A 15,804-nucleotide genomic window follows, 5' to 3' on the forward strand; every position below is an offset into this window, starting at 1 on the left:
GACTTAAAAGTGAGATTTAGGGGGTGTATTGTGAATTTTAAACTTTTGGACACCCAGTTTGACTGGCAACTTAGGTTTCACTCTGGTTGGTTATTAAAACATTGGTGTCCATTAATAATTGTGGGAGTTGGGGTTGGTATTTAGAATTAATCTGGGCAACTTGAGCAAAGCTTGAGGATTCAGGCTCTGTATAAATAATAAACTTGGTGGTTGGTGGTTGATAGTTATAGTTTGTGTGATAATAGGAATAAGAATAGCACATGATGGGTAGAACAGTCTTGAGTCAGGAAGCTTATTTATATCCGAGAAGGAAAAAACTGTACGCATAAATATCAAAAGAAATATGTTAGAGCTAGGGCTGCATAGTACTGAAATTGTTGAATATTTGTGGTGTTATAAGAAGTTTGTTCAAAATGAACGCTATAACTGTGGATGCATTTTCCTTGATAGCCAGGTACTCTTGACAAAGATGAACACCTTTTATTAATTATGATTGTAATTAAACATTCATATATGCACAAAAACTCTGGAATTTATATTTTATGAAATCCATAACTTAGAATAATGCATGTGGATGCAAGGGTTAAGAGTGTGTTTGAGATTGTTGTAGTTTAAGAAATAATCAATTATTTCCTAAGCTATAACAAAAAAAGGTGTTTGGTAAATAACTTTTAAAATATATTAAGTTTGTAGCTGATTATAAAAAAAATTAATTTTATAAATGGATTCTAAAAGCGAGGATTGATAGCTTTAAAAAATTAGATTATTTCTAAAGTTGATTCCCCGTTGTAAACTGACAAATATAGTTATACCTAATCTTTCAAATTACACAGTAAACTTAAATTGATATTATTAAATAAATAATTTTATAATTTATTTAAAATTAAAAATAATAGAAATGGCACTATTAGTGTTGAACAATTGTCGCTATTGGCGTTATTGTTGGTCAACCACCGTTGACCGATGATCAATGTTCGTCAATAGTAGCAATTTGAAGCCAAAACTGGTCCCATCAGGACCGAAAACTTTCAATCTACAAGAATCTGGTATTCCACTTGATTTCGACGCTTATTTTCCCTCAAGAGGTGACGAAATATTCGTCTACCTTCTGTGGCCTAAATAAAAGTTGGAATCTAGTGAATCATCAAATTCCTTAGATCGGGAGTATCCGGTCCCAATGGAACTAGTTGTGACTAAAACGTGCCACTGTTGGCTGTCGTTGACCATCGGTCAACAATGGTTTGACCGACGTTGACTAGTGGTTGACATCATTAATAATTTATTTAATACAAATAATTTTAACACATTTTTAAATAATTATCAAAATTTATATAAATTTTGAATTAGAAAAATATGTTAAGAAATAAAAAGGTTTTTTTGGTCATTATACATACAACAACCATTTCAAATTTTAATTTACCAAACACATAATTATAGATTTTGAAACCACATCAATTATAAAAATAACATTTACCAAACTAGACTTGGGCATTTGGGACCGGTCCCAAAAAATCGGTCCTAGGATCAGTCCTCATAAGGATCGGTCCTACGAGGCTGGTCCCAAACCTGGACCAAGCCCATGGAGGAGGGACTGAACGGTCCCTAGATCAGGTCCTCCTCCAAGGCTCGGGCCTGAGACCAATCCCAAGCTTGAAACCCCTTTGCATTTTTTCAAAAAAGTCATCTGAAAAATATCCAAAACCCCTCTATAATTTTAAAATTAACAAAAATATTGAGAGTTAAATTGATATTTTACAAAATTTACTAATCTCTGGGGGTACAAAAAATTTCCCGGGCCCCTAAAAATTACATAAACCCCCCTACATAATTTTATTTAACCCCTTAAATATAAAAAAAGTTGGGGGTGGAACCAAATTTTTCAGGTCCATGGGACCAGTTCGGGCCCTGAAATTTCTCACAAGCCTGGGACCGGTCCCAGGCCCATGAGTGACTAGTCCCAAATGGGACCAGTCCCAATCGGGCCCAGACCCAGACCCAGTTGGGACCGGTCCTTGCCTAGGTTTATACCAAACACATTACATATTATTTTCAAAGCTGATTATTTCTAAACTTGGGGAAAAGCTAATTAATTAAAGAGTAAACAACATTTTCCCACCCAAGGTTTGGCGAATCTGCAAGTTCCCACCCCTGGTTTCATAAATTGCAATTCCCACCTTTAAATTAACACCGTTACTTTCTCTCAAAATAACTCCTACATCTCAAATTTCTCTCAAATAACCCCCAAAGGATCCCAGCCAAGCCAAAAATCCGGCCTGATTCCAACACCATTGGACCTCCTTGACACCACCATCAACATCCTCTTATTCTCCTCACCAAAACCTCTAACTTTTCCATCTGATTGCACCTCGGCAAGGTGTCAGAATTTGGTTGGAAATGTGCGACAAAACGGGAAAACCTAAGGGAGAGGCCGAGGCGATCGGCAGGCAATTGCGGTTAGCAATGTTAGGGGGAAGCTGGTGATGCTATTGGTGGTGTTGGAGGTGGTTTCTAGTGCCGGGACCTACTAGAATTTGGATGAAACGCCGACTAAAACTAAGAGCAGTGACCGGCTATTGGGGGGTTCAATCAAGCGGGGAGGTTAGGGGTTTTGATGTGGGGGTTGAGGGAATTGTAATGGTGGTGTTAGGAGAGGTCGACTGTGCCGGGAACAGGCCGGAATGGCCTGAAATCGGTGGGGTGAATTTGAGAAGTCAAGGGTTATTTTAAAATTTTTCGGTGAGGTGAATTTAAGAAGTGAAGGGTTATTTTGAAATTTTCATCTTTGAAATAACTATTTTACCCTTTTAACTATTATATTAAATAGTTTTCTGTTAATTTAAGGGTGGGAATCTGTAATTTATGAAACTAGGGGTGGGCACGTAGATTCGCCAAACCTTGGGTGGGAAAATGTTGTTCACTCTTAATTAAACTTGAAACTATGCTAAACTAGCCCTAAGTTGCACTCTGTGTTTGTTTAAACCTTGAATACATACTTGTATAATAACTAGATGGCACGCCCGCACGTTGCGTGGATTTATTTATTATATTTTTTTATTTTATTATTAAATTTTTATATTTTAAGAAATTATAAACGACTATTGTTTCACAAAAAAATATGTCAAACATTGATTATAATAGAACATTTTGTTATTGTTCTTTTTTTTTTTTTAATTGGGTTTTTATGTTTAAAGATTGCTGAGAATCGTTATATGATTGCCATTTAAGATGTCGTTAATTGGTTTCCGTGTTTGCTGCTTATTGGTGTTGATAAAATATGGATGATTCACATGCATTCAATTAATGTATGCAGTACAGATCTTTCATATTCCTTTTAAAATGACAAATAAATTAATTAATAGAAGAACGAAATAATACTGGAACATTTTAGTGATAGGAATATATTCCCTTTTCAAAGCAAAAGAAGAGTTGCAACACTTTTCTTACAACAATTTGGTACATAATAATATAATTGAAATGACAATTTTGCCTTTCTTAAAATTAGTAGTTCCTGCATGGAATATAACCATTGCTTTAAGGTCCAACAGTTAATCTTTCACCATTTTAAAAGGCTGCCCAGCACCATGAAAAGAGCAAAAATAAAATAAAATAAAACTTGTCATTCTTCATCATCTAACACAAACTCTATTCGCCACAAAAATCTTATTCCTATTTCTTTCCCATTGATGGTTTTGAAAAAGAAAGCCGTGTTTTGGTCTCCTTCCCTGAGCCAATTAACCCTCGCCTTTTGTGTAGTAAGAGTCTTCCGCCAAACTCAATCTTTTGAATTTAAGTGTTTTACCATTCTCTTCCTTAATAAGGTTTCTATTGAAAGGATCGACAACCAATTTGTTTTGAACTTCCAAGAGCAATTCCTTAGCCTCTTTAACTCTACCGAGATACACCAATATTCTTTATGATTAAGTAATCTAAGTTCTCCTTTAAGCTTCTTGAGTTTAGTCATTAGGTACATGTGGCTACCATCCACATTTTCTCTCTAACCGACTCTACATTTCCAAGAACCTAGTGTCATGGGCCCAAAAGTTGAAGAACTTAAAAGGGGATTTCCTAACCTCTCTCCACAATCAACCATGGCCGGACTATGGTCGGAAACACCATTGTTCATTGACAAGAACTCTATCAAGCTTGCACACCATTGTTATACTTTCCTTACTCTGACTACTCCAAGTAAAGAAACCCCTATCCTCAAGCATCAGTAGCATCTAAGCTCATCCTATTCATACTAAGCACTCCGACTTCCATTTGTTAGCTCCACCACTCTTTTCACTAGGCTTGCTAATTGCATTAAAGTTACCTAGTACAACCCACGGGCATTGACAAAGTCTTCCACCCCAAGAACTAACTCCTCTGTTCTGCGAAAGTATGCAACTCATACACCATGGAGCACACAAACTATCTTTTATAATGATGAGGTGGTTTCTTAACACTGTATTGGAACCAAAGTATTCTGAGTCTTATATACCTTCAGCTTTCAATTATGTTAGGTGTCATCCGTTCTGTTTAGTGTGAATCTTATTAAAAGGCTTAACATAAGTGAGTTTGTATATGGCATGGGTGTGATGCAGATTTGAATTAGAAGACTTAATACTATTGAGTTTGTATATGGTAAATAGGATTTGTGCAGATTCTTAGTAAGGTTTAATACCAGTGAATTTGTATATGGTATACGGGGTTGGTGTAGGTCTTATTAGAAGAACTTGATATGGTGAGCATGTATATGGTATTGGGTTAGTATGAACATTTGTTAATTGTCGTGGTTTATCCATCATATGTTATCTTATGAACTTACTTGAACGACAAAATATGAATGTTAAGTTTTTAGATAATATATAATTTAAGCTTTAGATAAACTTATTTTCTTTACAAAAAATGAAAGAAGAAAAGTTGCTAGAAAGGTGAATAACTTAATATTAACATTCACTGTTTGCATAGCTTGAAAGCAGCACCTACGCCATGTTGAGTATGGAAATAGAGAGAAGCTCATGAACTGAGGTAATTAAAAAGGCACAGCTAGATATTGGTTTGTTGCCTAAATGCAATATATATATATATATTTTTTTTACTTGCGGATTAAAGCAAACGTCTAGTTGCTGGTTTGATTATGGGGTTTGAAGTGAATGATTCAATGCTCGCCTTTAATCCGCACGAAAAAAATTCAGAATGTCCGAATTAGAGAATGACTATTTTTATATAGCCGTAATACTAAGACATGATCCTACCATAACAGGCAGATGAAGAGAAGATCTTCAAGGATTTATATTGAACAGACTAAGCAGCTGGAGAACTCACTTCAAGGAGGCTTAAGCCGCGTTCTAGAATAAAAGTCTGATCTTTTTTCTTCTTCTACTTGATTTTGCTAACTTCTAAGGCTTATTTTGTAATTTTCATGTTTTATTGACATATGGCACATAATTTGTGTTAATTTCAGGGTGACAGGATTGTTAAAGAAATTGAAGCTCTCAGGAGAAAGGTGAGATGTAACTCTTAGTTGTTCTGGGTTCATGTAATTAGTTTCATATACACAGCCTAATTTGTTTGTTTATTTCATTAGAATGAGTACAAAAGAGAGACGTCTGGGATTGAGGTTTCTTATTTAGTACAAATAGATTTTCTTTGTTTTGATTGTTCCCACAACCATGCTTTGTTGTTAGGTTTTGTTTTAGAATTTAGGGTTTATAATTTTGGAAACAGGAAACAGATGAAGACAGAATTAGTGACACTTTAATCTGAGAAAATTTAAGGAAACATGCACCCGTATTTCATAGTTATATCCGCAGCGACTCACATTGATAGAGGTAAAGCCGTTAGAGTTTTGATCATTGTTTATCAGCCTAGCAAGAGATAAACAGAAGCTAGCATAAATTCTTAGGCCAAGTACTCGGCACAATCTTATCATATATATGTTTAATTAATGTTATTGAATAAATATATGCAGGGAGCTGAACTGATGCAGGAGAACTTGAACTTGAAAAAGCGAGTGAGAGATTCTAAATTCCTTGTACTTTTTGCTTCCTATTTTCTAATTAGTTCAGAGTGACTGTTTCTTCTGTCTTTAAGATACATATTGAACTGTTATTATTTAATTGTTTTTTGACATGCAGACAGAGAATAATCATTTACGAGGCAATACCTGCAATGAGAGTTCTGATACTTCCTTAAAGTTGGGGTTAGTTTGTTAAATTTCATTTCCATGATACTGCTAAAATTAATGATCACACCACAAGACAAATTGCTTCATTCCCACGCAACAAATGCGCCGAAATTTTATGAACCCACGTTGCATCCTAGCCCAAGATGCAGCACATACTCTTAGTACTTTTCACGTTACGCCTGTCTAACCATTCTACACTGACATGCATAGTCAGTCTTTGTACACTTTCAACCCAAAACGATGCAAACAGCATCGTAATAAAGTGCTTCTGTTTTCGCTTAGCTTCCTGCTTGATATAAGGCAAATATATTCATTAATTTCATCTTTTGTTCGAATGTCTTGCAGGTTACCTTTCCTCACTAGATGTGGAAGCAAATGAAGAATACTGAGAATAAATGGCCATTTATTCTAAACGGAGGATCTGCCGAGCCTTAGTATCTATAGCCGAAAAAAGTTTGCCTTTGTTTTTGATTTATGTACTAAACTCAGTTAATTTCGCCGGTTTTGTTATTATTAGTATCTAAACTGACATCGCTAGGTAATCAACTTCAGTATTACTAGATTTAAATATTAATGTTTGAAAATTCACCTAATAGCTTAATTTGGGTTAAGCATTATATAATTTTCTGAACTTCATGCCAAAAGCCTATAAATAAATGACCCTGTGGTGTGTGCAGCAATGTTTTAAAATCCGGTCCGACTTGGTTGGTTGAACTGGGACTTGGGGCCTTCACGGGTCGGGTTACCAAATTTCTTATTCACCGAAAACCTTAGAATTGGGATGATGATCGATGAACAATTGAAGGTGGGATGTTGGGGTTTTTGAAAGGAAGGGTCGTGAGTGCAATGGTAGTGATAGAGGTGATTTCCGGAGTGTGAATCGATCGAAAATCGAAAAAAACCTGTGGTGGGAACATTGACTTTTATTGGTGATTTGCGAGGTGAAAAGGGGTGGGGTGAGATGGGTTTTGGTCAGGAGGTTAAGAGAAGTATTTTCGTGGTGATGGGGAGGGTTGTTACACTAGCGGTGGTGAGAGTTTGATTTTGGCTAAATCTTGGATAGATTTTCTGGGGAATGGCTCAGGGGATGATTGAGATTGCATTTGTGTGTCGTCATTGTCAACCAGTTGATTGTCAATTTGTATTTGGGGTGTGTTACTAAATTTTAAATCTGTAGGGACTAAAAGTGAGATTTAGGGGGTGTATTGTGAATTTTAAACTTTGGAACCCAGTTTGACTGGCAACTTAGGTTCACTCTGGTGGTTATTAAAACATGGTGTCATTAATAATTGTGGGAGTTGGGGTTGGTATTATAATTAATCTGGGCAACTTGAGCAAAGCTTGAGGATTAGGCTCGTATAAATAATAAACTTGGTGGTTGGTGGTTGATAGTTATAGTTTGTGTGAATAGGAATAAGAATAGACATGATGGGTAGAACAGTCTTGAGTCAGGAAGCTTATTTATATCCGAGAAGGAAAAAACTGTACGCATAATAATCAAAAGAAATATGTTAGAGCTAGGGCTGCATAGTACTGAAATTGTTGAATATTTGTGGGTGTATAAGAAGTTTGTTCAAAAGAACGCTATAACTGTGGATGCATTTTCCTTGATAGCCAGGTACTCTTGACAAAGATGAACACCTTTTATTAATATGATTGTAATTAAACATTCATATATGCACAAAAACTCTGGAATTATATTTTATGAAATCCAAACTTAGAATAATGCATGTGGATGCAAGGGCTAGAGTATGTTTGAGATGTGGTAGTTTAAGAAATAATTAATTATTTCCTAAGCGATAACAAAAAAAGGTGTTTGGTAAATAACTTTTAAAATATATTAAGTTTGAAGCTGATTATAAGAAAATCAATTTTATAAATGGATTCTAAAAGCGAGGATTGATAGCTTTAAAAAATTAGATTATTTCTAAAGTTGATTCCCCATTGTAAACTGACAAATATAGTTATACCAATTTTTCAAATTACAAAATAACTTAAATTGATATATTAAATAAATAATTTTATAATTTATTTAAATTAAAAATAATAGAAATGGCACTATTAGTGTTGAACAATTGTCGCTATTGGCATTATTGTTGGTCAACTACCATTGACCGATGGTCAATGTTCGTCAACAGTGGCAATTTGAAGTAAACTGGTCCCATCAAGACCGAAAACTTTCAATCTACAAGAATCTGGTATTCCACTTGATTTCGACGCTTATTTTCCCTCAAGAGGTGACGAAATATTCGTCTGCCTTTTGTGGCGTAATAAAAGTGGAATCTAGTGATCATCAAATTCCTTAGATCGGAAACCCAAAGTGATCACCTATAAAAAATAGACATCGGTAACCCCCAAATTTGTGCAAGGCTTCTATTTCCTATGGTCTTCTTCATCTTCCTTGGCGCCATTGTCTATCCCTTACCACTAACCTAATGATATTGTGGATAGTTAGCACATCTTTACACTCACCTCCAAATACCCTATTGTTTCTTTCCCTCCAAATCTAATAGATAGTGACATTAAAACACAACTTCACCCAAAAATACTTGAGTTTATTTCTCTTCCAATTTAAGGATAAGCCATGAATATAAGCATTCCATGACATTGCCTTGTAGCCCATAAAGCTAATGGCAAGGATCCGACTCTAAATAGTCTTAGAGAAAGGGCAAGAGAAAAAGAGATGATCCAAAGTTTCTTGGACCGAATTACAAAAACAAGAGTTTGCAAAATGCCATATCTCTCAAGCTTATCCTTTGTGTTGAGCTTCCCTTTGATAGCCATCCAAAGAATCATAGCACGTCATGGAATGGATTTCGGGAACCACACAAGATGAGACCAATTAACCTTAGATTTCCTCATCCTTATTTCGGTTCATGCCAAACTAATAGAGAAACCCTTAGTGATAGACGGGATCCAAACAATTCTATCCTCCCTCGTGGTGGGATTGAAATTAACCAACCTTTTCATTTCCAAAAATGCACAAGAGTTTGCTATTGTCCATTTTCACTCACCTTGATCGCAAATCTCATTAACTCGAGCATCATTAGATAAACCAGATTCGTAAATAATATGAGGATGATATTTGAGGGCAAGCTGGTCAAGATTGTGCCAATTATCATGCCAAAGCCGAATATCTCTCACATCACCAACCTCAGTTGATTCTCAGCCTAGCCTCACCTCTAAGCTTAAGAACATTCTTCTAAGTCAAAGAGCAATCATGAGAATGAGAATTTCCCAAATACTTTTGTTCTTAAAAAGATAAGTTTTGATCCAAGAGACTCAACCCGATGAGGGATTAATTTGGGCAATGTTCCAAATGTGTCTCATCATCGCCGCCTTGTTCCATTCCTTAGTTCTCATAATGCCTAGACCCACTTCTTCCTTAAGAACACATACATCTTTCCAAGCAATCTTTGCTTTAGTTTTCTTCAAATCCGACTCGGACCATAAGAAAGCCCTAAGGGAGGCCTCAATTTCCTTATGCACTCTTAAGGGAAGGATGAAAATTTAGGACCAAAAAACTTGGATGCTTCACAAAATAGCTTTGATGAGAATGACTCGTCCCGCATAAGACAAAAACTTCCTTCTCCAAGAATTAATACTTGCAAGAATTTTGTCAATAAGAACTTTGCAATTACCATATTTACTTGTAATAAGAGGGATGCTCAAATATCGGATTTGGAGATTTCCTTCTCTAAAGTTGATAACTCGCAAAATATTATATTTTTCCTCCTTTGAGACACCGGAACAAAACAAGTTGCTCTTACTAGCGTTAGCCTCCAACCCCAACCATACCTTGAAAGTTCCCAAAGCTTGCTTAATTAACCCAATAGATAATATGTCCCCATTACAAAAAATCATGAGATCATCTGCAAAGCAAAGATGTGTAATGTTTTTTGCACTACACCTCGGTTGGAATTTGAACCTGGGGTCCTTAGCCAGTTTCCCAAGGATCTGCGAGAGAACATCCATAACCATCACAAAAAGATATGGAGAGATTGAGTCCCTTTGCCTCAACCCTTTAGAGCTACCAAAAAAACCTCCCAACTCCACATTAATGGCAATGGAAAACATATATGTCTTAATGCAAACCTCAATCTAATGGACAACTTTAGGAGGGAAACTATACCTCTTAAGGATTTCGATGATGAAGTCCCAATTCTCCGAGTTGTAAGCTTTCATTAAATCAACTTTCAATGCACATCTCTTACTGTTGGCCGATTTCCTCCCATAGTGGTGCACAAACTCTTGTTAAAGAAGAATGTTATTCCTAATTTTCCTACCTTTAACAAAAGCAGCTTGGACTAGATCAATAAAGCTTGGGAGGGCATTATTGATTGTATGTGCAATAATCTTCAAGATACATTTATAAATTGTGTTGTAATAAGAAATTGGTCTAAAGTCATGACAAGTGGATGGTTTCTTACATTTCGGCACGAGGGCTATAATTGTACAATTAATTTCTTTTAGGATTTTCCTGGATCTAATTTTTTTTTTGGATAGCCTCCATAACATCTGCTCTCACTATGCTCCAAGCTCGTTTAAAAAAATAGGCACCATATCCATTAGGGCTGACCGCTTTATCATTACCAAGCTCAAAAAAAGTTCTTTTAATCTCTTCCTTGGTCACCTCGGCCTCTGTGAACATCTTCTCTTCATCCCTTATGCAGAGAGTTATAAGCTAGTCAAGGCTTTCAAAATTTCTTTTAGGCTCCTCCAAAAAAAGATTTTGGTAGAATGCCACAAACTCCTCCTTGATTCTAGCATTGTCTCGAGTCACCTCACCATTCTCAAGAACAAAAGAGGAAATCTTATTTTTATTTCTTTTCCCATTGATGGTTTTGAAAAAGAAAGCTGTGTTTTGGTCTCCTTCCCTGAGCCAATTAACCCTCGCCTTTTGTGTAGTAAGAGTCTTCCGCCAAACTCAATCTTTTGAATCTAAATGTTTTACCATTCTCTTCCTTAATAAGGTTTTTATTGAAAGGATCGACAACCAATTTGTTTTGAACTTCCAAGAGCAATTCCTTAGCCTCTTTAACTCTATCCAAGATACACCAATATTCCTTATGATTAAGTAATCTAAGTTCTCCTTTAAGCTTCTTGAGTTTAGTCATTAGCCGGTACATGTGGCTACCATCCGCATTTTCTCTCTAAACTGACTCTACAATTTCCAAGAACCTAGTGTCATGGGCCCAAAAGTTGAAGAACTTAAAAGGGGATTTCCTAACCTCTCTTGGAGTACCACAATCAACCATGGCCGGACTATGGTCAGAAACACAATTGTTCATTAACAAGAAGAGGCCCATTGATCATTGACAAGAACTCTATCAAGCTTGCACACAATTGTTCTACTTTTCTTACTCTGACTACTCCAAGTAAAGAAACACCTCATATTCCTCAAGTCATCAAGATTAGCATCTAAGCTCATCCTATTCATATCTAATCACTCCGACTTCCATTTGTTAGCTCCACCACTCTTTTCACTAGGCTTGCTAATTGCATTAAAGTTACCTAGTACAATCTACGGGCATTGACAAAGTCATCCACCCCAAAGAACTAACTCTTCTGTTCTGCGAAAGTATGCAACTCATACACCATGGAGCACACAAACTATCTTTTATAATGAATGACGTGGTTTCTCAACGCTGTATTAGAACCAAAGTATTCTGAGTTTTATATAACTTCAGCTTTCAATTATTTTAGGTGTCATCTATTCTGTTTAGTGTGAAATCTTATTAAAAGGCTTAACATAAGTGAGTTTGTATATGGCATGGGGTTGATGCAGATTTGATTTAGAAGACTTAATACTATTGAGTTTGTATATGGTAAATAGGATTTGTGCAGATTCTTATTAGAAGGTTTAATACCAGTGAATTTGTATATGGTATACGGGGTTGGTGTAGGTTCTTATTAGAAGACTTGATATTGGTGAGCATGTATATGGTATATGGAGTTAGTATGAATCATTTGTTAATTGTTATGGTTTATCCATCATATGTTATCTCTATTGAACTTGAACGACTTAAATATGAATGTTTAAGTTTTTAGATAATATATAATTTAAGCTTTTAGATAAACTTATTTTCTTTACACAAAAAATGAAAGAAGAAAAGTTGCTAGAAAGGTGAATAACTTAATATTAAACATTCACTGTTTGCATAGCTTGAAAGCAGCACCTACGCCATGTTGAGTATGGAAATAGCAGAGAAGACTCATGAACTGAGGTAATTAAAAAGGCACAGCTAGATATTGGTTTGTTGCCTAAATGCAATATATATATATATATTTTTTTTTACTTGCGGATTAAAGCTAAACGTCTAGTTGCTGGTTTTGATTATGGGGTTTGAAGTGAATGATTCAATGCTCGCCTTTAATCCGCACGAAAAAAATTCAGAATGTCCGAATTAGAGAATGACTATTTTTATATTAGCCGTAATACTAAGACATGATCCTACCATAACAGGCAGATGAAAGGAGAAGATCTTCAAGGATTAGATATTGAACAACTAAAGCAGCTGGAGAACTCACTTCAAGGAGGTTTAAGCCGCGTTCTAGAAATAAAAGTCTGATCTTCTTTTTCTTCTTCTACTTGATTTTGCTTAAGTTCTGAGGCTTATTTTGTAATTTTCATGTTTTATTGACATATGGCACATATATATTGTGTTAATTTCAGGGTGACAGGATTGTTAAAGAAATTGAAGCTCTCAGGAGAAAGGTAAGATGTAACTCTTAGTTGTTCTAGGGTTCATGTAATTAGTTTCATATATACACAGGCCTTAATTTGTTTGTTTATTTCATTAGAATGAGTACTAAAAGAGAGACGTCTGGGATTGGATTTCTTTTATTTAGTACAAATAGATTTTCTTTTGTTTTGATTGTTCCCCACACCCATGCTTTTGTTTGTTAGGTTTATGTTTTAGAATTTAGGGTTTATAATTTTGGAAACAGGAAACAGATGAAGACAGAATTAGTGACACTTTAATCTGAGAAAATTTAAGGAAACATGCACCCGTATTTCATAGATTATATCCGCAGACTCACATTGATAGAGGTAAAGCCGTTAAGAGTTTTGATCATTGTTTTATCAGCCTAGCAAGAGATAAACAGCAAGCTAGCATAAATTCTTAGGCCAAGTACTCGGCACAATCTTATCATATATATGTTTAATTAATGTTATTGAATAAATATATGCAGGGAGCTGAACTGATGCAGGAGAACTTGAACTTGAAAAAGCGAGTGAGAGATTCTAAATTCCTTGTACTTTTTGCTTCCTATTTTCTAATTAGTTCACAGTGACTGTTTCTTCTGTCTTTAAGATACATATTGAACTGTTATTATTTTAATTGTTTTTTGACATGCAGACAGAGAATAATCATTTACGAGGCAATACCTGCAATGAGAGTTCTGATACTTCCTTAAAGTTGGGGTTAGTTTGTTAAATTTCATTTCCATGCATACTGCTAAAATTAATGATCACACCACAAGACAAATTGCTTCATTCCCACGCAACAAATGCGCCGAAATTTTATGAACCCACGTTGCCATCCTAGCCCAAAGATGCAGCACAAACCTCTTAGTACTTTTCACGTTACGCCTGTCATAACCATTCTACACTGACATGCATAGTCAGTCTTTGTACACTTTCAACCCAAAAACGATGCAAACAGCATCGTAATATAAGTGCTTCTGTTTTCGCTTAGCTTCCTGCTTGATATAAGGCAAATATATTCATTTAATTTCATCTTTTGTTCGAATGTCTTGCAGGTTGCCCTTTCCTCACTAGATGTGGAAGCAAATGAAGAATACTGAGAATAAATGGCCATTTATTCTAAACGGAGGATCTGCCGATGCCTTAGTATCTATAGCCGAAAACAAGTTTGCCTTTGTTTTTGAATTTATGTACTAAACTCAGTTAATTTCTGCCGGTTTTGTTATTATTAGTATCTAAACTGACAATCGCTAGGTAATCCAACTTCAGTATTATTAGATTTAAATATTAATGTTTGAAAATTCACCTAATAGCTTAAGCTTTCGGGTTAAGCATTATATAATTTTCTGAACTTCATGTCCAAAAGCCTATAAATAAATGACTCCTGTGGTGTGTGCAGCAATGTTTTAAAATCCGGTCCGACTTGGTTGGTTGAACTGGGACTTGGGGCCTTCACTGGGTCGGGTTACCAAATTTCTTATTCACCGAAAACCTTAGAAATTGGGATGATGATCGATGAACAATTGAAGGTTGGGATGTTAGGGTTTTTGAAGAGGAAGGGTCGATGAGTGCAATGGTAGTATAGAGGTGATTTTCGGTGAGTGGATCGATCGAAAATCGAAAAAAACCTATGGTGGGAACAGTCGGCTTTTGCTGGTGATTTGCGAGGTGAAAAGGGGTGGGGTGAGATGGGTTTTGGTCAGGAGGTTAAGAGAAGTATTTTCATGATGATGGGGAGGGTTGTTTACACCAGCGGTGGTGAGAGTTTGATTTTGGTTAAATCTTGGGTAGATTTTCTGGGGAATGGCTCAGGGGATGATTGAAATTGCATTTATGTGTCGTCATTGTCAACCAGTTGATTGCCAATTTGTATTTGGGGTGTGTATACTAAATTTTAAATCTATAGAGACTTAACGGGAGATTTAGGGGGTGTATTGTGAATTTTAAACTTTTGGACACTCAGTTTGACCGGCAATATAGGTTTCACTCTGGTTGGTTATTAAAACATTAGTGTCTATTAATAATTGTGGGAGCTGGGTAGGTATTTATAATTAATCTGGGCAACTTGAGCAAAGCTTGAGGATTCAGGCTCTGTATAAATAATAAACTTGGTGGTTGGTGGTTGATGGTTATAGTTTGTGTGATAATAGGAATAAGAATAGCGCATGATGGGTAGAACAGTCTCGAGTCAGGAAGCTTATTTATATCTGAGAAGGAAAAAACTGTACGCATAAATATCAAAAGAAATATGTTAGAGCTAGGGCTGCAGAGTACTGAAATTGTTGAATTTTTGTGGTGTTATAAGAAGTTTGTTCAAAATGAACCCTATAACTGTGGATGCATTTTCCTTGATAGCCAGGTACTCTTGACAAAGATGAACACCTTTTATTAATTATGATTGTAATTAAACATTCATATATGCACAAAAACTCTGGAATTTATATTTTATGAAATCCATAACTTAGAATAATGCATGTGGATGCAAGGGTTAAGAGTGTGTTTGAGATTGTTGTAGTTTAAGAAATAATCAATTATTTCCTAAGCTATAACAAAAAAAGGTGTTTGGTAAATAACTTTTAAAATATATTAAGTTTGTAGCTGATTATAAAAAAAATTAATTTTATAAATGGATTCTAAAAGCGAGGATTGATAGCTTTAAAAAATTAGATTATTTCTAAAGTTGATTCCCCGTTGTAAACTGACAAATATAGTTATACCTAATCTTTCAAATTACACAGTAAACTTAAATTGATATTATTAAATAAATAATTTTATAATTTATTTAAAATTAAAAATAATAGAAATGGCACTATTAGTGTTGAACAATTGTCGCTATTGGCGTTATTGTTGGTCAACCACCGTTGACCGATGATCAATGTTCGTCAATAGTAGCAATTTGAAGCCAAAACTGGTCCCATCAGGA

The 15,804-nt window shown here is 35.4% G+C and overlaps 1 protein-coding gene and 1 long non-coding RNA gene across 2 annotated transcripts; both read left to right on the plus strand.

Annotated features, from left to right (window-relative positions):
* The first annotated feature begins 5,446 nt into the window (after window positions 1-5,446).
* LOC116123078 lies at window positions 5,447-6,187 on the plus strand. Its single transcript, XR_004126993.1, has 3 exons — window positions 5,447-5,488; window positions 5,954-5,995; window positions 6,120-6,187. It is a non-coding gene; the product is annotated as an uncharacterized LOC116123078 (long non-coding RNA).
* A 6,139-nt stretch (window positions 6,188-12,326) lies between these two features.
* LOC116123069 (MADS-box protein SVP-like) lies at window positions 12,327-14,187 on the plus strand. Its single transcript, XM_031408856.1, has 6 exons — window positions 12,327-12,396; window positions 12,636-12,735; window positions 12,846-12,887; window positions 13,367-13,408; window positions 13,534-13,598; window positions 13,937-14,187. Exons 1-6 carry the CDS (start codon window positions 12,356-12,358, stop codon window positions 13,953-13,955), a joined length of 309 nt encoding a protein of 102 aa, XP_031264716.1. The 5' UTR covers window positions 12,327-12,355; the 3' UTR covers window positions 13,956-14,187.
* The last annotated feature ends 1,617 nt before the right edge of the window (window positions 14,188-15,804 follow it).

The sequence above is a fragment of the Pistacia vera genome, unplaced genomic scaffold, assembly GCF_008641045.1.
Source record: "Pistacia vera cultivar Batoury unplaced genomic scaffold, PisVer_v2 Contig1027, whole genome shotgun sequence".
Taxonomy (NCBI): domain Eukaryota; kingdom Viridiplantae; phylum Streptophyta; class Magnoliopsida; order Sapindales; family Anacardiaceae; genus Pistacia; species Pistacia vera.